At 34.9% G+C, this 22,660-nt stretch overlaps 1 protein-coding gene across 3 annotated transcripts in view; it reads right to left on the reverse strand.

Annotated features, from left to right (window-relative positions):
- The window catches only part of Lmbr1 (limb development membrane protein 1), a 149,679-nt gene that overhangs the window by 15,379 nt on the left and 111,640 nt on the right, over positions 1-22,660 (reverse strand). For all 3 annotated transcript variants that reach the window (XM_087207839.1, XM_087207840.1, XM_004860331.3), the window contains 3 exons: positions 11,197-11,270; positions 10,868-10,958; positions 9,594-9,660 (listed from right to left, as the gene is read on the reverse strand). In XM_087207839.1, coding sequence (XP_087063965.1) covers positions 9,594-9,660; positions 10,868-10,958; positions 11,197-11,270 — 232 coding nt within the window. The remainder of the gene's footprint in view (positions 1-9,593; positions 9,661-10,867; positions 10,959-11,196; positions 11,271-22,660) is intronic.

Genomic DNA, 22,660 nt, shown 5'->3' on the forward strand with positions numbered 1-22,660 from the left:
GTGCCACCTGCCTGGCAAGCACGTGGTCCTGAGTTCGATCCCCAGTACGAAAAAGAAAATTAGGTAACAAATGTCTTCCAACACTGTTTCTTTTTTTTTTCTTTCTACTTTTCTAGGTCCTTTGTATTCCTACATAACTTTTAAATTTCAATATTCAATTCTTCATTATAGCAAGTATACATAGACCTGAATTTTTATATATACCTTGAGTTTTCTAATCCTGCTAAATTCAAATACAAGTTCTAGGGGTTCCTAGAGATTTCTTAGTATTTTTTCTGTAGATGATCATTTCATCTACACATAAAGATTTTATTTCTACCTTCCAATCCTATGCTATTTGTTTCTTTTTATTGCCAGACTATTTTGGTTTGGGCCTATGTTTCAAAGTTTAATGGACAGATGAAGAGGAGGCATATCTGCCCTTGTTCCCCACCTTAGGGAGAAAGCATTGACTCTTTTCCATTCATATAAGGCACTTTTGCTGGAAGTATGGAGTACATGTCTTTGATCTGTTGAGAAGGTTCTGTTCTACTTCTAGTCTCCTGATAGCTTTTACCATGAACAGCTGCAGAATTTAGTCCAATACTTTTTCTCCAACTAGTGACAGGATCATATGGCTTTTTCCTTTCCTCTGTTAAAATGATGACTTTTGGGGGTGGATCTTCCAATGCTGAACCAACACTGCCATCCCTATAATAAAACCACTTTCTACATCCTGCCAGATCTGACTTCTAAGAGTTTGTTTTGTTAAACAAATTTCTATCTATGTTCATACTTTTTTCTTCTATTATCTTTATCCAGTTTTAGGATTAGCACAATGTTGATTTCCTAAAATGTGGGGAGAAATGTTCCTTCTTTTTTCTGCTTTAAATGTTTGATAAAATTTATCAGTTAAAATGTACATGAGCCTCTTGTCCTATAGGTAGGTTTTCATGTTAGGAATATACTTTCTTCAGTAGGTGCTATTCAAACTTTATATTTCTTCCAGAGTGAGTTTCATTAATTTGTCTTCCAAGGTACTTCATAGAAGTTGTCAAATTTATTTCAAAAAAGATTTTTGTAATATGCTTTCTATATCCTTTTAAATTCTGTAAAGTCCGTGGTAATGTCCTCTAAATCTTGATATTGTAATTTTAAAAAAATGTATAATTGATATTGTGTAATAGGAAGAAAAGGTCTAAAGGAGCAGGGGAAGTGAGAGGGGTAGGGGAAAGAAAAAAAGGGAAAAGAAAAAGAATGAGAAAAGAAAAAAAATGGAAACAAAGTCTTTGTAAATAGGGAAGGGTGGAGGAGGTGAAGGGAGGGCAGGGTAATGTGGAAAAAATAAGAACCAAGATACGTCATGTAAAGGTACAAGATCCCAATGATGAATGTAACAGTACTTTATACCTAAAGCGTACCAATAAACTTCAGGGAAAAAATAAAAAGAAACATAGGCTAAAAGCAAAGGGGTTAAAAAAGATATTTCATGCTAATGGTAACCAACAGAGAGCAAAGGTAGATACGTGAGTATCAGACAAAATAAACTAAGCCAAACTATGTCTAAAGAAACAAGGCAGGTCATAAATAATAATTAAAAGGATCAAATCATGAGCCAGGGATTTAGCTCACTGGTGCCACACCTGCCTCCCAAGCCCAAGGTCCTGAGTTCAATCCCCAATACCAAAAAAAAAGGTCAAATCAGTACAAAGATATAGCAACACACACACACACACACACACACACACACACACACACACACACACACACATATCCATGTCCAGCAACAGGTTACCTAAATATGTAAAATAATTGTCAACAAAGCTTAAGGGAAAAATTGACAGCAGCACAATAACCACAGATTTCAATACCCTATTTTCAATGATGGGCAAGATATTCAGACAGAAAATTGGTAAGGAAACAACTGACTTCAATGACATTATAAAACAAACAGGGCTAACAGACATATATAGAACTTTCCACCCAACAACAGAAAATTACACATTTTTCTTAAGTGCACATGGAACACTTTCAAGATAAATCATGTTAGGTCATAAAATAATTTTTAATAAATTTAAGAAAACTGAAATCATACCAAATATGTATTTTTCTCACACTACAGTGGACATGAGCAACCAGAAATCAGTAACAGAACAAAAGCAAGGAGAAAAGTTTTAATATGTAGGGGTTTTTTTTTGGGGGGGGGGGGTTGGCAGTACCGGGGATCAAACTCAGGATCTTGCACTTGCAAGGCAGGCACAGTGCCACTGAGCTAAATCATCAGCCCCCAGGAAAAGTTTTAATATGAAAACCAGGAGTACAAGAGAGGAAATTATAAAGATCAGCGCAGAAATCGATGCAATGGAGACCAAGAGAACAATACAAAAATCAATGAATCAAAGAGTTGGTTTTTCGAAAGAATAAATAAAATCAATAAAACCTTTAGCCAACCTTATCAAAAAAAGGAAAGAAAAGGCTCAAATCCATGCAATTAAGAACGAAAAAGGTGAAGTCACAACAGACCCACCAGAAATCCAGAGCATCATCAATACCTACTTTGAGAACCTGTACTCTAATAAAATGGAAAACACAGAAATAGATTCCTAGATACATACGAATTGCCAAAGTTAAATAAAGAAGATATAGAAATTCTAAACACTCCAATTACAATGAGTGAAATTGAAAATGTAATAAAAAATTTACCAACAAAGAAAAGCCCAGGTCCTGATGGCTTCACTGCTGAATTCTACAAGACATTTAAAGAAGAACTATCCCCATTACTCTTTAAACTCACCAAGGAAATTGAAAGGGAAGCAAAAGGCTTCCAAATTCATTCCTGGAAGCAAGTGTTACCTTCTTTTTTGATACCGGGGATCAAACTTGGGTCTCTGTGCTTGCAAGGCAAGCGTCAGAACCAATGAGCTAAATCCTCGGCAGCAAGTGTTACTCTGATTCCAAAACCAGGGAAAGACTCAACCCCAAAAGAAAACTACAGGCCAATCTCCCTAATGAACATAGATACAAAAATCCTCAACAAGATACTGGCAAACAGAATACAGTGGGTCATCAAGAAGATCATACACCCTGACCAAGTCGGATTTATTCCAGGGATGCAAGGATGGTTCAACATTTGTAAATCAATAAATGCAATACATTATATTAACAGAGTCAAGGACAAAAACCATATGATCATCTCAATAGATGCAGAAAAAGTATTCAACAAAATCCAACACCCATTCATGATAAAAACCCTACAGAAAATTGGAATAGAAGGTCTTTATATCAACCTGATTAAGGCTATCTATGAAAAACCAACAGCCAACATCATACTAAATGGTCAAAAACAAAACTTTCATGCTAAAATCAGGAACAAGACATTGATATCACCACTCCTGTTCAATATAGCTCTGGAAACACTAGCCACAGCAATTAGAAAAGAGAAAGAAATAAAAGGAATAAAGATAGGAAAGGAAGAAGTTAAACAGTCATTATTTGCTGATGATATGATACTTTTTACATAGAAGACCTAAAAAACTCAGCCAAAAGACCTCTAGACTTAATTGACAGATTCAGTAGAGAAGCTGGATATAAGGTCAACACTCAAAAAACAATAGCCTTCTTGTACACAAATAACAGACTCACTGAGAGAGAAATTAGGGAAACACTTCTTTTACAATAGCATCCAAAAAAATGAAATATCTAGGAATCAACCTAACAAAGGAAGCAAAAGACCTCTACACTGAAAACTACAGCACTCTGAAAAAGAAGACTGAAGAGGATATAAGAAAATGGAAAGACATCCCTTGCTCCTGGGTAGGAAGAACCAACATAGTGAAAACGGCAATACTTCCAAAACTACTATATAGATTTAATGCAATGCCGATTGAAATTCCAATGATATACTTCACAGAAATAGAGAAAACAATCCAAAATTCATTGGGAACCAGAAGAGATATAGAATAGCAAAAGCAACTCTAGGCAACCGAGACATGGCTGGGGGTATCACAATCCCCAACTTGAAACTATACTACAAAGCTACTGTGATAAAAATAGCATGGTACTGGCAAAGAAACAGACACGAGGATCAGTGGAATAGATTAGAAGATGCAGAAACAACTCCAGACATACTCAACCACCTCATCTTTGACAAAGGAGCCAACCATCATCATTGGAGGAAAGATAGCCTATTTAATAAATGGTGTTGGAAAAACTGGATTTCAACCTGCCAAAGATTAAAACTAGACCCATATCTATCACCATGCACTAAACTAAGATCGAAGTGGATTAAAGATCTAAATATTAAGATAGAAACACTAAACTTGCTGGAAGATAAGTTAGGTAGAACTCTTGAAGACACTGGCATAGGAAAAAAGTTTATGAACAAAACCTCAGTAGCACGGGAACTAGCACAAAGAATCAACAACTAGGATCTCATCTTATTAAAAAGCTTCTAGGGCCGGGGATTTAGCTCAGTGGTTCCGCTACCTGCTCTGCAATCACAAGGACCCAAGTTCGATCCCCGGTACCAAAAAAAAAAAAAAAAGCTTCTGCACTGCAAGAGAAACCACCAACAGAGCTAAGAGACAACCTACAATGTGGGGGAAAAGTTTTAGCAGCTGTACCTCAGACAAAGGACTACTATCTAGAATATATAAAAAACTCAAAAAAATTAGACCCCCCCAAATTCAAAGATCCATTACAAAAATGGGCATCTGAAATGAACAGACATTTCTCACACAAAGAAGTAAAAGCAGCAAATAAATAAATGAAAAAATGTTCAACATCATTGGTCATTTGAGAGATGCAAATGAAAACAACAGTGAGATTCCACCTCACCCCAGAAAGAATGGCTGCTATCAAGAAATCAACCAATAACAAATGCTGGCGGGGGTGTTGGGAGAAAGGAACCCTTCTCCACTGCTGGTGGGAGTGCAGACTGGTGCAGCCACTGTGGAAATCAGTATGGAGATAGCTCAAAGAACTAGGACTAGAGGTCCCATTTGACCCAGCTATTCACATCCTGGGTCTCTTCCCAAAAGAATTAAAAGAATCATATCACAGTGATATATGTGCGCCCGTGTTTATAGCGGCATAGTTTGTAATAGCTAAAGCTTGGAAACAGCCCAAGTGTCCATCAGCTGGAAACTGGATAAGGAAGATGTGGATTTTTTTTATAAAACGGAGTATTTCTCAGCCATAAAGAATGAGAAACTAGAGACATTTATAGCTAAATGGATGCATATTGAGGCCACACTCTTAAGTGAAATGAATAGGACACACATGTGTAAATACCAAATAGTTTCTCTAGTGTGAGAAACTGAAAGTGTAAATAAGGGTTAAAATGATGAAAACGAATAATTGATAATTTGAAATAGGAAGCAAAGGTCCAAAGGGGTAGAGGTGATGGGAGGGGAAGGGGAAAGGAAAGAAGGGAAAGGAAAAATTATGAGAAAATAAAAAAAATGGAAATGATGTCTATGTAGATAGGGAAGGGTGGAGGGGGTGAAGGGCACACAGGTAATGGGGAAAAAATAAGAACCAAGATACATCATGTACAGGTACAAACACCCAATGATAAATGTAAATGTATTGTATACCTACATTGTACCAATAAAAGAATTTAAGGAAAAAAAATACTCAAGCTAGGGGCCTTTATTCTTAGGATGAATTAGGCCTTTCCTATTACTGTTTAGTTGTAATTTTAACATTTTAACTGCACCATTTACAAAATGGCCTCTTAGGAGCTGGGCATGGTGGCACACGCCTATAATCCCAGTGCTCAGGAGGGTGAGGCAGGAGGATCACTTTAAATTGGAAGCCAACCTGGGCTAAATAGTGAGTTCAAGGCCAGCCTGAACTTCTTAGTAGTTTCAAAAGCCAACCAACCAAACAAACAAAAAATGCCCTCTTGCGGTTTCTTCTGGTTAAATAATCCAACTGTAATTCTTTTTACATGAAAGTTATTTAATAACAAACTAAATTTAAGGTATGTGTAGATGGTTAAATTTAGATCCATGTAACCAATGTGACATTTTCTCGGCAGGCTTACATCTCCCTAAAACAGGTACAGCACCAGAAGCACAAGAAAAAGAGACAGTGAGGAGTTTCTAGGCAGTTATTAGTGCCTCTCTGACCTACTGAAGTCAAAGAATACTTTTAAGAATTCTTCACTCTTAAAAGTCCTAACTAGATACACAAATTTTATTGTTCAGATATAGGATTGGTCAATCAAAAGTTAATTAACTTACTATTTTCTGTAATACATCTGAATATAATTAAGTCATACCTAATTTTTTGCTGAGAAATTTTCAATATGGGTTTTCAAATTACTTTTCCATCGATATCATAATTGAAAACATCATTTATATTTCTACTGCACATTTGACATTGTTAATCATCTGTGAAAGCATCATTTATTTCTGTTTTACAACTAGAAACAGAAAGGGAAAGCCCAGGGTAAAGCTTAGTGATATACTTACAAAACCCCAACTCAAGGCCTCTCCAAAAAGAGAAAAAAAAAAAACCAGTTTTATCAAGATCCTTTAATCATGGAACAAAAGAGAATAATCCATCTTATCTCATGCAAGATGACAGGCTGCATGGGACCAAACTGAGAAATGCGTGGAAATACTGAAAATAAAGTCAAGTTAATTTAAAAGGGTATTTTTAATATTATAAACATACTTTTTAAAAAAAAAAATCTAAATTTAGACCTTATATAACTTACAGAAGTTACAGAAAGAACTTTCATAAAAAATACCTTTAAAAAAGAAATTAGTAAAAGAATATCAAAAATTGTTGTTTACATTTGAAAAATAAATCACATTTGGTTAAAGGAGATTTCAAATGAAGACAAACAGAAAAAAAAGTCAACTTCTCATTATTTTCTTGATTAAGCACAGTAAAGAGCAATATTAGCAGTTATATAAAATCATTAAAAATTCATTGCAACATTGTAAACATTTTGTATCCACAAAATGGACATCCATTTGCATCCCTATCTGGACATCCACAGATGACTACTTTGGTCCTGTTCTATTTTCACCCTTTTTGCAAGCATCTCTGCATCTCTTAAAAGTCTAATAAACTAAACAGTCAATTGTTTTCTAAAAATACGAACTTCAAATCCTCCAAAATGTGGACTCTTCAAAATAAAGTCTAAACTTGAAACAAAATAATGTTCTGAAGTATGGCACGGCACACTTTAACGGGCTTTAAAGGGTTCTAATAAAAAATTTTAAGAATAGTTTCTCTGTGCTTTCTATGAACAGTAACACTGTGATGTACATTCATTTTGTCTGACTAAAAATACTTGGTCAAAATATTCTTCACAACTTCATTCTTTGTAGTAAGAAATATGGTAAATATACACAATTTATTTAGTGTTTTTTTTTAATTAGTATAAAAATTTCTACATTCAAATGTAACGAGCTATTTAAAGGGAATTCTTTAATGATGTATTATATAACATCATGCACATAAACCTAAAGCTAAAGTTTGTAATGCCTGTGATACATCACTAATAACAGCTGGCAAATTTTTAAAAAGAAAAAACCCACGGAACATTTTGATTTTTGAAGCAAAAATATCACCAAATTAATTATACTGAAAGCATTTTTAATTTATAGTCAAAATTAGTCTTCACTGAAAAATCATTAAAGTAAGAGAACCTCTGCATATGCACAGTTAAAGTATGATTTTTCTTGTTACTGCCTTACTTTGCCTAAGTGATGAGCTGCTGCTGGCTGATCTCACATGAGCAAACGAGACCACGCTAAGGTCAGATTTCCCTGTGAGAGGGGCGGAAAAAGAGTGCAAATGTTCACAGCTAGGAATTTGGTTGTTAAACACATTCTCTATTCCAGTCTTACAAGCTTTTCAGCTAGTAAATCAAAATCCTGCTATACACTAAGATAATATTCATGACAATTCTCTATATTTTACCTTCTTAAAATCAAAGACTCAATTCCAAAGGGTTAATAGAGGAATTACAAAGTAACTCTCTAGTTTGCATTTCCCATAATACTAAAATAAAGCTTTATCTTTAGGCTAGAAATTTGCTTTTTTAATACTATGAAAAGCCTCTATGAATCTGTTTAACGTATTTATTTCTTTTCATCTATTCAATGCCACTGGGCATAACATGTACTGCAGTGCATGTTGATATTTTGCAAAGCACCACATGACTCACTGTACCCTAATGCACTCCATTAATCCTGTTTGGACAGCTGGGTCCAGGCATTTGTTAGCTGCATTTTAATTGTTCCATCTTTCTTTCTTTTTTTCTTTTTATTTATCTCTATGGCAAACTGCTTAGGAATTTAATTTGTCAGCCTTCAAAAAGTAAATTTTACCTTTAATTTTTCTTCTTTGTATTAAAACTATGTTCAGCATGTAATTTTCTGCCATAAAATCAGTACATATTAGCAATTCATCTTCAATAACAGAGCACAATAAATAAGTTTCCTAAATGTTAAAATGGTAGAGTAGCTGTCTTATCACTAACTATCCAATGGACGATCGTAACACATATGATAATGTTTACATCCAATCAGGTTACCAATGTGCACATTTTTGTCATTTTCAAGATTAGCACACCATAAGCAGATATCAAATCAATAACAAGCCCAAAGAGCAAACACATAAGAAGACCACTAAATATGAGGGGTTTGGATCAGCCTGTGGAATAAGAGTTCCTTTTGCACTTAACTTTAATTCCACTTTCTACTGAAACATGAAATTCTTTGCACTGCATGCTGATGGCTCTGAGTTCTGAATGAGTAACAGAGGCAACAGGAGAGCAAAAGCAGGAGCAACTCAATGGCACTGCAACTGCTCCTCGGAGCAAGGTCCTCAGCTTTACTGATGCAATTTTTCTGATCATCTTTCTAATTATTAATTTCTTAAGCTAAAGCCTAAGTGTAGAGAGTCAGATAGAACAGAAATTTTTATCTGAAATAATATTTAGCCAAGAGCAGAACATATTTGTAAAGATAAAAAAGCCAAATGAAGACTTTCTCGACTATTCCGGAGACAAAGTGGGAATCTGTTTTACTTTGAAAAGATGACCAAAATCTTTGGCATGCTGACAAATGGAGGAAACAGTATGACTACCAGGCCATGGAGACTGAAGGATAGAAAGGCGTCCTCTGAGATTACAGATTTTCAGTTTTTAAAACAACACACAAAATTTTAACCTTTGAAAAGACAGTTCATATAATAAAAATTAGTTTAATATTTTCTAGACTTTTTCTATAAAGCCACAGTTTCCGCATTAGAAGACTTAAAAGCTTAACTTGTGAATGTGGTGAAAAAAGCAAACACAAAAACCCAGTCTATTGTTTGGAGAAAGAATGTTTTAAGTGTTGACAAAAAGAAGGTCTTTATTTGACAAAAGTACTTGTGTTAGTATGGGCCTATACATAAATGGACTAAAGGCCCATTTACATACACAATCCTATACACAAGACTAAAGGTATAATAAGATGTGGGAAGAAACACTATATTTTCAAATTGATCTTTTTGAAGGAGTTTAGACAGTAAGAGATAGAGAGGTTGGTAAAGACATCTTTAAAAGATGAGATTTTAAATGAACGTTCCTCATGTGCACTTACCCAGTGTTCTAGACATCACAGGCAGAGCAGAGCTCAAGACCAAGATTGATACACAATTCCCAATGATCTGTTGAGAGAAATCAGAAAGAATATGGGGCAATGAAACAGAAGACATCACAAAGCCATTACCATTCTGGGAAGTTATTGTGGAGCACAGTTACCTATCGAACTTTGCCAACTTCTTAATGATACTTAATGTTCAATATAAAATGTTTAAAAAATAATAAACTTTTTCTACAAATATAGTTATATCTGTGATTTCTAGAAAATATTTACAGTCTACAAATATAAAGTTATAGAATACTTAGATAATGCATTTGACATTATTGATATGGTTATCAATTTCAAAAAGTTTTACCTGTCAAATAAAACAATTACCACATTTAATATTCTGACTATATTTTTAAAGCCTGATTACTGGTAAAGTTCTCAAATACCTATTTCTAAAAACTATTGTAAGATTTAGCTTAAATGCTGGAAATCTAAACATCTAAACTCTAGTAATTCTTTTTCAATGTATCTTAGGTTTATTCTTTCATATTAAATAACAGGAGCTGAAAATACTAATACATATAATTGCTTAAACTAGATACTAATACCTCAACTATGTACTGACTTCAAAGAAGTCATAAGCACTATATATAAAAACTTCTCCCCTTTAAATTGGTTAAAAATATGGTATGTATAAATTTTTTTAAATACAGCAGCTTTTAGTCATTCTTCTTTGTCAGCATGTGGGAATGTTTTACAAAGATTCAGTCACTATATAAGATAACAGTCTGTGTTATTCTGAAGCCAATGAACATAGTGTAGAAAGTCAAATTAGCCTCAGACAGTGAAATGTTTCTGAATAGAACTCTTCTGTCTTACTTTAATTATTCAAATTTGAAATACTTTGTCTCTACTACTTGTAGCAACTAAGTTCTTCAGATTTCAAACAAGCCCCCTGATGTACAGTTAGTACAATCAAAGTTACTCATTAGCAATACGTTTTCTTTAGAGGAAAAAGAGTCCTTTCAGGAGCCTTCTATAGCTGGTTAACAAGCTCTGCAGTTCTATACATTTACAAGTGAATGGACGCCTTCCAAATTAAACAGAGCACATCCTTTTCCCACTCGTTCAGCATTTTGAAAATCTTTCAGTTTGTGTTTACGCAACTTACAAACAAATATCAATCACAACAGATGACCATTCAGAGAGATTACTAAATAAAACAGTCCATTTGTCTTGGAAAGCAAAAAGAGAGGCTGTAGTCACCTAAGACTTTACCTTACCTTTGTCATGGTTGTGTCATCCTTCTTGGGTGTAAAGTTTCCAAAAAATCGGAGGCTATAGAAACCAACAACGGAAGACACCATAAGATAGCTGTGAGAATGAAGGAAAAACTCTCCAAAAGAATGCAAGTTTCCGTAGATTTTCAGCAGCCTCCCAAAAGTCGTAGGACTCACAGAAAAAACAAAACAAAACAAAAAGCCACTCTGAGTGCTTGAAGAAGACTGACTTGTTTTTCCTTCTAGACAAGTGTCTTAGTAAATTACCACTGTCCCAGAAACTAGACAGAAAACTTGTTAACAGACAGAACATTCAGTCAAAGGAAGGATACAAAATCAAAATGATTTCAAGTGCAGCTCCCACAAAACCAAAAGTAGAGAGAGAGGCATTTCCTATTCCAGGACCCTGGGGAAGGAAAAAAGCACTTTTCAGAATTCAATGACACCATTATATTTGGTTTTCCTAAAATTGTTTCATACATATAATAGTTTAAATTAGGAATGTTTAATATCTTGAAATAACACACACATTTTCAAAGGCCAATAAAACATGTTATTAAAGTGATCTCATCCACAAATTCAGGCACCATGTTAACAACATAAACAAGCTCAAAAAATCTGATTTACCTCAATGAAATTTAAATTACCTGTCAAAATAATACTGTTATATTTACTGTTTTAAAATGGAATTATTTGCTAATTGAGAAAAAATACTGAATACACTTGGAGGAATTTTTTTAAATTTTATTTTAAGATAGGATCTTGCTAAGTTGCCCAGCCTGGCCTCAAACTTGCAGCCCTCCTGCCTCAGTCTCCCAAGTAGCTGTTTAAAGGCATATAGTCTTTATGCCTGAGGCAACATACAAAGATTACATAAAAAGATTACACAAAAGATTACTTCATATCTAAACTAAGCTTAGGAAGAAGGGAAATGAACATCCTGCTTTCCCCAAATCTTCCACTGAAACTCAGAGAATTACAAAAAATACGATTGTTAATACAGATTTTTACAAAGTAATGCATAATTTTTTCCTTAACATTTTGTCTATCTCAATATCTATCTTAACCTAAAACTTAAACAAAATGAGCTGGGGATTTAGCTCTGTGGTGTTGCCAACTGCCTCGCAAGCACAAGGTCCTGAGTTGGATCCCGATACCAAAAAAAAAGAAAAAAAAAAACAAGAAAAAAAAATCAAAACAGAAAAAGCAACATTATATAATGAGATCTGAAACAGAAAATATTCCCCTACTAAAGCAGAAACAATACCCTGCCCCAGTACTGATTTGAACTCAGGACCTTGCACTTGCGAGGCAGGCACGGTGCCACTGAGAAATATCCCTGGCCCTAGAAACAATATTTTCAAAGCTTACTGGGCCGGGGATTTAGCTCAGTGAATCTGCTGCCTGCCTCCCAAGTTCAAGGTCCCAAGTTTGATCCCCAGTATCCAAAAAAGCAAAAACAAACATTCAAAGCTTACTAATTAAAGAGGCTATCTGAATAAGAGTTACTCTTCCACCAGCCAGCTTACGTTACACCAGAGAAAAATAAGAATGTATACTCAGCCTAATAAAAAAATCAAACAAATAATATCATATACATTACATACACTTTTAGGTATAAAATACAGTTACATTCATCATTGGGATCTTGTACCATTACATGAGTATCTTAGCTCTTATTTCTTTCCCCTCCTCCTGCCCTCCCTTCACCCCCTCCACCCTTCCCTATTTGCAAAGACTTTGTTTCCACTTTTTTCTTTTCTCATATTTTTTCTTTTCCCTTCTTTCCTTTCCCCTACTCCTCCCGCTTCCCCTGCTCCTTTAGACCTTTTCTTCCTATTACACAATATCAATTATACATTTTTTAAATTATAATATCAACATCTAGGAGATATTACCACAGGTTTTACAGAATTTAAAAGGATATAGAAAGCATATTACAAAAATCTTTTTTGAAATAAATTTGATAACTTCTAAGAAGTACCTTGGAAGACAAATTAATGAAACTCACTCTGGAGGAAATATAAAATTTGAATAGCACCTGTTAAAGAAAGGATATTCCTAACATGAAAACCTACCTATAGGACAAGAGGCTCATATACATTTTAACTGATAAATTATATCAAACATTTAAAACAGAAAAAAGAAGGAACATTTCTCCCCACATTTTAGGAAATCAACATCGTGCTAATCCTAAAACTGGATAAAGATAAAAGAAGAAAAAAGTATGAACATAGATAGAAATTTGTTTAACAAAACAAACAATTAGAAGTCAGATCTGACAGGATGTAGAAAGTGGTTTTATTATAGGGATGGCAGTGTTGGTTCAGCATTGGAAGATCCACCCCCAAAAGTCATCATTTTAACAGAGGAAAGGAAAAAGCCATATGATCCTGTCACTAGTTGGAGAAAAAGTATTGGACTAAATTCTGCAGCTGTTCATGGTAAAAGCTATCAGGAGACTAGAAGTAGAACAGAACCTTCTCAACAGATCAAAGACATGTACTCCATACTTCCAGTAAAAATGCCTTATATGAATGGAGAAGATACAATGCTTTCTCCTTAAGGTGGGGAACAAGGGCAGATATGCCTCCTCTTCATCTGTCCATTAAACTTTGAAACATAGGCCCAAACCAAAATAGTCTGGCAATAAAAAGAAACAATTAGCATAGGATTGGCAAGGTAGAAGTAAAATCTTTATGTGTAGATGAAATGATCATCTACAGAAAAAATACTAAGAAATCTCTAGGAGCAACTAGAACTTGTATTTGAATTTAGCAGGATTAGAAAACTCAAGGTATATATAAAAATTCAGGTCTATGTATACTTGCTCTAAATGAATTGGATATTGAAATTTAAAAGTTATGTAGGAGTACAAAGGACCTAGAAAAGTTTTAAAAAACCAAAAAACCAAAAAACAGTGTTGGAAGACTTTTAGTACCTAATTTTAAGACTTCTTCTAAAGCTACAGTAATCAAGGCAGTGTTGGTGTAAGGAAAGACATATAGATCATTGGAATAAAACAGAGAATCTAGAAATAGAACCACACATATATGGTCCTCTGAGTTTTGAAAGATTATTTAACATTAACATTTTACAGAACATAAACTCAATTCAAGAGCAGAGGAAAAGATAGTGTTTTCAGCAAATGGTACTAGAACACCCAGTATCCGTATATAAAAAATTAACCTCAACCCCTTGTTTCCATACATGAAAATAACTTGAAAGGATCTATGCGCCTAAATATGAAAGCCTAAAACTATAAAACTTTAAGAAGAAATTATAAGGGAAAATGTTCGTGAATTTAGGGTAGGCAACAATTTCCTAGGATATAAAAAACATGATGTATAAAAGAAAAAAATTGATAAATGAGATTCCATCAAAATTTAGAACTTGAAATGACATCATTAAGAAAATGAAAAGTAGTCCTTAAACAGACCATATTTATAATCCATATAACCTATGGCCAGAATATATAAAGAACTCTTACAGCTCATTAATAGACAACCCAATTAAAAAGTAAACACAAGAAGATCATAAATAGCCAGAACAGCACAAGGAAAGGTGTGCAACACTAGAATCAGAAAAATACTAATTAGTACAATAATAAGATTGAATTATACACTCATTAGGGAGATGAAGTTAAAAGTTTTAAAAGAATAAATGTCAGCTTAAGTGTGAACCAGTTAGAACTTTTGAATATTGCTAATGTGAATGTAAAATGATAAAACCATTTTGGAAAACAATATAGAAATTTCTTGTGTTACTTTTAAGAACCAACAGTCCTGTTCTTAAGTTTTTACTTGAAAGGAATGAAAACACTTGTTCACAATAGATTTGTACATACAAGTTGAGTATCCCTTATCTGAAATTCTTGGGACCAGAGTGTTTCAGATTTTCGTTTGAAATCCACTTGGTCTGCAAAGAGGATAACTACTCCTGCTTTTTTGGGGGGTTCCTGTTACATGGAATATTGTTTTCCACCCTTTAACTTTCAGACTATGAGTTTCTTTTTTAATTGTGTTTCTTGTATGCAGCATATTGTTGGATCTTGCTTCTTGACCCATTCTGCCAGTCTATTTCTTTTGATCAGTGAATTGAGAACATTAACACTGATGGTTATAACCAGTACGTATTGACTTATCCTTGTCATGACTTTTTCTTTTTGTTGGATTCCCCCCTTTGTGTTTAATTTCTTGTCATGCCCGACAGATTCATTCTGCTGGCCTTCCTGGGGTTGTGATCCTCACTGTCTTTTCCTAGGATATTGTCTACAATTTTTTGGAATGCTGGTTTGGTATTCATGAAGTTCCTGAGGTGCTCTTTGTCATGAAAGTATCTTATTTCTCCATCCATTTTGAAAGATAATTTTGCAGGGTATATCAATCTGGGTTGGAGGCTGTTTTCTTTTAGGGCTTGAAATACATCACTCCAAGCTCTTCTTGCCTTGAGGGTTTGCATTGAGAAGTCTGCTGTGATTCTGATGGGCTTTCCTTTATATGTGACTTGTTTCTTTTCTCTAACTGCTTGTAGAACTTTGTTCTTCTGTTCAGTTTCTGGAATCTTAACAATTATTTGCCTGTGTGTAGATTTTTTTTGATCAATGCTAATTGGAGTCCTATATGCCTCACTTATCTGTATGTCAAGCTCTTTTCCCCTGCTTGGGAAATTTTCTGCCATCACTTCTGTGAAGAGTTTTTTTTATGTCATCTGCACTCTCTCCTCTTTCTTCATTGACTCCAATCAGTCTTATGTTATTCTTCTTTGCATCATCTAGCAGCTGCTGGATTGATTTCTCGTGTTCCTTTACAATTTTAAAGCAATTTTTCTTTTCCTGGTCACTAATTGCAATCTTATCTTCTATATCTGAAATTCTGTCTTCACATTGGCTCATTCTGCTGCATAGATTTTCAATGGAGTTTTAAATCTCCTGGAAATCTGTTTGCATCTGTTTTATGGATTCCATTTTTTTCCTATGTTGGTATTCCATCGTGTTCCTGAGCTCCTCTCTAGATTTATTAATCATGTGTTGCACTAGGAGCACAATCTCTGCTGTTATTTGAGAAATTATTTCTGATTTCATTTTTTCCAGATCCCCTTTTGTTGCCAGTTTAGGGAGTCCAGGTGGCTGAGTATCAGACTGTTCCATCTCATTTCCCTTTGGGGTTGCTGTAGGTGATCTGGAGGTCTGATTTTGAGACTTGTTTATGTGTCTTCTCATTTCAATGGGGAGGGGGGTGCTGCTGGCACCTGCGTGGCTCACCTCCTGTGTGCTGGTAGGGGTGGTACGGCAGCCCAGAAGCCTCTTCTTGCACACTGGGAGCAGCTCACCTCCTGTGTGCTGGCTGGGCTATACACACTAATTTTGGTATAAAGAAGTAAGAGCAGTGATGGAAATTTCATATATAAACAATTTTGCCAACCTTTTGAAGGGGAAATGGTGGGGTTTAGGACATGACACCCCAAAATTTGACAACTCTGTGTTTGAGAAAACCTAGGAAGGCTATGCTCTGACCTCTGGAACTTCTCCTCTGAAGTAAACAGGAGACCATTACTGGAGCCCCCCCTAAACCCAGAGGAAAAAGCATCCTCATCTCTGATGACAGGCCATGCAGGCCTTGCTGTGCATGGTTATAACCTTCAGCAACACCCTCTTTGATCAAATTTACCATGGACACATAGATTTTCTTGTTTCTTTGGGTCTTCATTTTTTTTTGAGGCAAAACATTTATTGGTACAGTTTAGATATATATAATATTAATATTCATCATTGAGAATTTGTACCTGTACATGATATAACTGTCAAAGGACAGGGAGGGGAATGGAAAAAGAATGAAGGATCATTTTTGAAGGTTCCTATATCATACGAAACTTGCATTAAATAAATTTGTCCACTTTTCTCTTGTTAATATCTTTTCATACAGAAGCCTCAGTGATGAACCTGATGCTGGGTGAGAAAAAGATATTTTTTTCTCCCCTACGAAGGCCTCCTGGCCAAATAGAGAATATTACAGAATATTCTATCTCTTAAAGAGAAGACTACAATCCATCCCAACAGTTGCACAAATCTCAACACAGAAACACAAAAGTAGGACAAGACCAAGGAACATGACTCCTGCAAAGGTCTATAACTCATCAGTAACTGAATGCAAAGACATCAAAATGGATACAAGGCTGGACAAAACTTCCAAAGATTGATTATTTTTTATGATCAGTGACTTCAAACAGGATACAAATAAAGAGCTGAATGAATTAAGGAAGACCACTGAAGAGGGAAGACCATATGAAGAAGCAATTCAACAAAGAAAAAGAGATTATGAAGAACTGAAGAAATCTTAGAAATGGCAAGTGCAATAAATTAAATCAAAATTTCAGTGCAAAGCCTCACCAAGACTCAGTCAAGTAGAAGACAAGAGTTTCAGGACTTGAGGATAAGGTTGATCAATTAACAACGCACAGATACTAATGAAGAAAAAAATAAAACAGTCTGAACAAAACATCCAAGAACTCTGACACATGGTTCAAAGACCAAACATATAAATTTTGGTGTAGAACAGAACACCAAGGTTCAGACTAAAGAAGCAGAATCTAATCAATAAAATAATACCAGAAAATTTCCCCAATCTTCGGAAAGGCATGGACATCCAGTTACAGGAGGCATTTAGAATTCCATTTGGGATTCTTGGCATGACTAGAAAGGAACCTCCCCATGTCATATCAGAGCTAAAATGTCAAGAGTACAGAGCAAGGAAAAAATATTGAAAGCTACAAGAGAGAAACAGCAAATCACTTATATAGGCAAACCCATCTGAGTAACTGCAGACTTCTCTACAAACCCCTTAAGGCCAGGAGGGCATGTATTTCAAGCCCTGGAAGAAAATAACTGCTAACTTAGATGACTAGATTCAGCAAAGCTATCCTTCACAATCCAAGGAGAAATAAAGACTCTTCAAGATAACCATAAAGTCAAAAAATTCATGACCACTAAGCCAGCATTGCAGAAGATAAGGGAATCCTACATTCAACAGATAGAAAGTAGATAAGCTATTGAGAATTAGGAAAGAATCAAACATTAAAAAACAGCAAAATTACAGGAGTCAATACCCTTCTATAACTTTAAACATAAATGTTTTTTTGGTTTTTTTTTTTTAAGACAAGATTTTGTAACCCAGACTGACACCAAACTAGCAATTCTCCTGTTTCTGTCTCCCAAATGCTGGGATTATAAGGGTGTGCTACCATGCCAAGCCAAGTCTCAATTCTCCAATTAAAAGTGGCAGACTAGGGGCCAGGGATTTAGCTCAGTGGTTCCAGTGCCTGCCTTACAAGCACAAGGTTCCATGTTTGATCTCTGGTACCAAAAAAAAAAGTGGCAGACTAGGGCCAGGCATTTAGCTCAGTAGTGCTGTGCCTGCCTCGCAAGCGCAAGATCCTGAGTTTGATCGCTGGTACTGCAAAAAAAAGAAGTGGCAGACTGGGAAACTGGATTAAAAAATAAGATCCAACCCTTTGGTTCCTGCAAGAAACATACCTCACTAACAAAGAAAGACAGAAAGTGAAAGGATGGAAAACAATAATATTCCACACAAGTGGAACCTGAAAGCAAGTAAAATTAGCTATACTCATATCTAACAAAGCAAACTTCAAAATTAGTCAAAAAAGACAAAGAAGACCACTACATGTTGATAAACAGAACAGTCCACCAAGAAGATATAACAATTGTAACTATATATGCACCAAATATCACTCAGCTTCATAAAATAAACACTTCTCAATATAAAGAGACACATAGGTCCCAATACATTAATATTAGATAACAACTTCAATATTCCACTCTGACCAATAGATAGGTCATCTAGACAAAAAAAAAAAAAAAATCAACAAAAACATATCAGAGTTAAACTACACCACAGAACAAATGGTCTTAAGAGATGTCCACCAAACATTCCATCCCCATACAACAAAATACTCATTTTTTCAGCAGCTCATGAAACATTCTCCAAAGTAGATCATATTTTAGGCCATAAAGCAAGTCTTAACAAATAGCATAAAATGAAGTAATTTCTTGCATCTTAATAGATCATAACAAAGTGAAATTAAAAATCAACAGAAGGAGAAACTATACAAACACATGGAGATGACACAATTCACTTCTGAATCCATGAGTCACTGATGAAATCAAGGGGGAAATTTAAAATTCCTAGAAACAAATGAAAATGGAAAAACAACACACCAGAATCTCTGATATATGACAAAGGGAGTTCTAAGAGGGAAGTTTATAGCTATGACTGGCTAAATCAAAAAAATCATAGAGAGTCTAAATAAACAACCTAATGATGTATCTCAAGGTTTTAGAAAAATAAGAACAAAGCAAAACCAAATCCAACAGAAGGAAATAAACAGTAAAGATCACAGTTGTAATTAATGAAATAGAGACTAAAAGAATAATATAAAAGATCAATGAAACAAAGAGGTGGTTCTTTGAAAAGATAAACAAGACTGATAAGCCCTTAGCCAAACTAATCAAAAGAGAAGCCCTAAACCAACACTATTAGAGATGAAAAAGGGGATGTTACAAGAGACACCACTGAAATTCAAAGGATCATTGGGTACTATTTTGAAAACCTATATTCTAATTGAAGAATCTAAAAAAAAGGGTACATTTCTAGACATATATGATCTACCAAAATTTAACCAAGAGGATAGAAACATACCAGTAACAATGAGTGAAGCAGTAATAAAAAGTATCTCAAAAAAGAAAATCCCAGGACCAGATGGATTCACTGCTAAGTTTTACCAGATCTTTAAAGCACACTAATGCTTCTCAAACTAGTCCAATAATAGAAACAGAAAGGAAAGGAATGTTTCCAAACTTATTCTATGAGGCCAATATCACCTTAATACCAAAATAACACAAAGACACAACTATATTAGTCACTTTCCAGTTACTGGGGCAAAAATACCTGACACCTACAACTTAAAGGAAGAGAGGTTTATTTTGGCTCATAGTTTCAGAGGGTTCAGTCCATGGTTAGCTGGCTCCAAGGCAAAAATGGCATAAAGGAAGGACATGACAGATGAAAGCTAAACTAAAAAAAAAAACTATAGATCAACATCCTTGATGAACACAGATGCAAAAACGCTTAATAAAATACTTACAAACCAAGCTCAACAATATATCAAAAAGATCACACACCATGATCAAGTTGGTTTCACTCTAGGGATGCAAGGGTGGTTCAACATGCAAATCAATAAATGCAATACACAGTACAAATACAATCAAAGATAAAAATAATCACATGATCATCTCAACTGATACAGAAAAAGCCTTCAACAAACTTCAATATCCTTTCACAATAAAAGTCCTGAAGAAACTGAGTACTGAAGAATCATACCTCAATATAATGAAGGCTCTATATGACAAACCCACCGCAAACATAATCCTAAATCGGGAAAAGCTAAAAACATTTCCTCTAAAATCAGGAATAAGATACAGATACCCAATTGCACCATTTCTAGAGCTGACAAATTCAGCAAAATAGCAGCATACAAAATCAATATTAAAAATAAATCAATAGCTTTTCTATACACCAAAAATGAACTAACCAGAAAGAAATCAGAAAAGCTATTCAATTCACACTAGCTTTAAAAAGAAACACCTAGGAATTAACCTAACCAAGGAGGTGAAATTTTTCCACAATAAAAATTATAGAACAATGAAGAAAGAAAGTAAAGACATTAGAAGGTGAAAAGATCTCCATCTTCACAGACTGGCAAAATTAATATTGTTAAAACGGCCTTACTACCAAAAGTAATATAAAGATTCAGTAAAATCCCCATCAAAATTCTAATGACATTCTTCACAGAACTAGAAACAATTATCTTAAAATTCATATGGAAATACAAAAGACCCAGAATAGTCAAAGCAATCCTAAGCAACAAGAGCAAGACTGGAGGCATCACAACACCTGATTTCAAATAATACTACAAAGCCATAGTAACAAAACCAGTATGGTACTGGAACAAAAAGGGCACATAGACCAGAACAGAGAACACAGAAATCAACCCATGCAACCAAAGCTATCTGATTCTTCACAAAGGAGCCAAAAACATGCATTGGAGAAGACAGTCTCTTTAACAAATGTACTGGGAAAACTGGATATCCATATGGAGAAGACTAAAAATAGATCCCTATCTTTCACCCTGTACAGAAATCAACTCAAACATCTCTAGCCATTAGGGAGATGCAGATTAAAACTACACTGAGATTCCAACTCACCCCAGGTAGAATTACTATCATCAAGAATACACTGGTAAGGTTGCAGGGGGAAAGGAACTCTTCTATATTGCTGGTGGGAATGTAAATTAGTACAGCCACTATGGAAATCAGTGTGGCCATTCCTCAAAAACTAAAAGCTACCATTCAATCTAGCCATACCACTCCTTGGTACACAGAAGAAATTAAAGTCAACATACTGCAGGGATACCTGCATACCTATGTTTATGGTAGCACAATTTACAACACCAAGATATGGAATCAGCCTAGGTGCCCAGCAACAAATGAATGGATGCAGTAAGTGTGGTATATATACACAGTGAAGCCCTACAGAACAAAATTTTGTCATTTGCAGAAAAATAGATGAAACTGGAAGTCATTCTGTTAAGCAAAATAAGCCAGACTCAGAAAAACAAGCATCTTGTGTTTTGCCTAATAGGTGGAATCTATTTTTAAAAAATAGATGGCATGAACATAGAAAGGAAAACTATTATTAGACAAGAAAAAAGGAATAAGGAGAGGGAGAAGAATAAAAGGATAAAAGGGAGAATAATGGAGGGGTATGATCAAAATATTTCATATGCCTGTACAAAAATACCACATTGAAACCCAGTATTTTATAAAATTAATAGGTACTAATAAAAATATATTTCCAAGAAAACAGATGGCTAAAGCAGTATTAAGATAATTTATCTATATAGCCACACATGCAGCCCCTCAAGGTACAAGGCTCTCTCTGCTATGTACTAAGGGGGCCAGTACAGAACTGTACCACAGGGCATAGGACTCACCTTTTCACTGGTACATTACAAAGAGTCAATAGGAAGTCTACACAGGAGTAACTTCCTAGTCTATCTGAGGATTTGAGTATAAACAAAAGAGACACAAGACTAGGTAAAGGATGAGTGTCATTTATTTGTATGCGGAGTGGAGTGTGTGGGAAGTCAGGGGTGGGGGGCCACAGAGCTAGGTGAGTGAAAGAGTGATGGCAGATGGCTCAACTCCAGCCAGGATGGTGGCTGGTCGAAGCCAGAAAATGGTTAAAGGAGCTAGTTTTTAGAAGAACAAATATCTTCATCTCAGGCTGGAGGGAAGGAATTAAGACAGACACTGACATTTTTCTATGAGAGAAAAAGACTATCATCTGGTTCAGAGAGAGATAAGTGATTCATAAGTCTGGAGAGTTTTGAAGTCACTGCTATACAGAATGTAAAAGCTGCCGACTTAGAAAAAATGTAATAAAATGTCAAAATGTAAATGCCATTTTAAATATCCAAAATTTTATAGAGAAACCTAGACAAAGTGTATCTGATATGAATATTTAGTGGTAACTACCTTCTATATAAAAATATATTCAAATAGGCTAATTGACAGAATTTAGTAAAATCATCAATTTTTAAATAAGAAAAAATTTTAATTCATAAAAAGTACATCTCACTCTTCTCCAGTAACTGTATATTTGATATAGATTCATCAAGTGTATGGCAGTTTTGAAGCATAAGCCCCTATATCTATATATT

The sequence above is a fragment of the Heterocephalus glaber genome, unplaced genomic scaffold (genome assembly GCF_053883595.1).
Source record: "Heterocephalus glaber isolate CG9 unplaced genomic scaffold, H.glaber_assembly_v1.0 deba00000818, whole genome shotgun sequence".
Taxonomy (NCBI): domain Eukaryota; kingdom Metazoa; phylum Chordata; class Mammalia; order Rodentia; family Bathyergidae; genus Heterocephalus; species Heterocephalus glaber.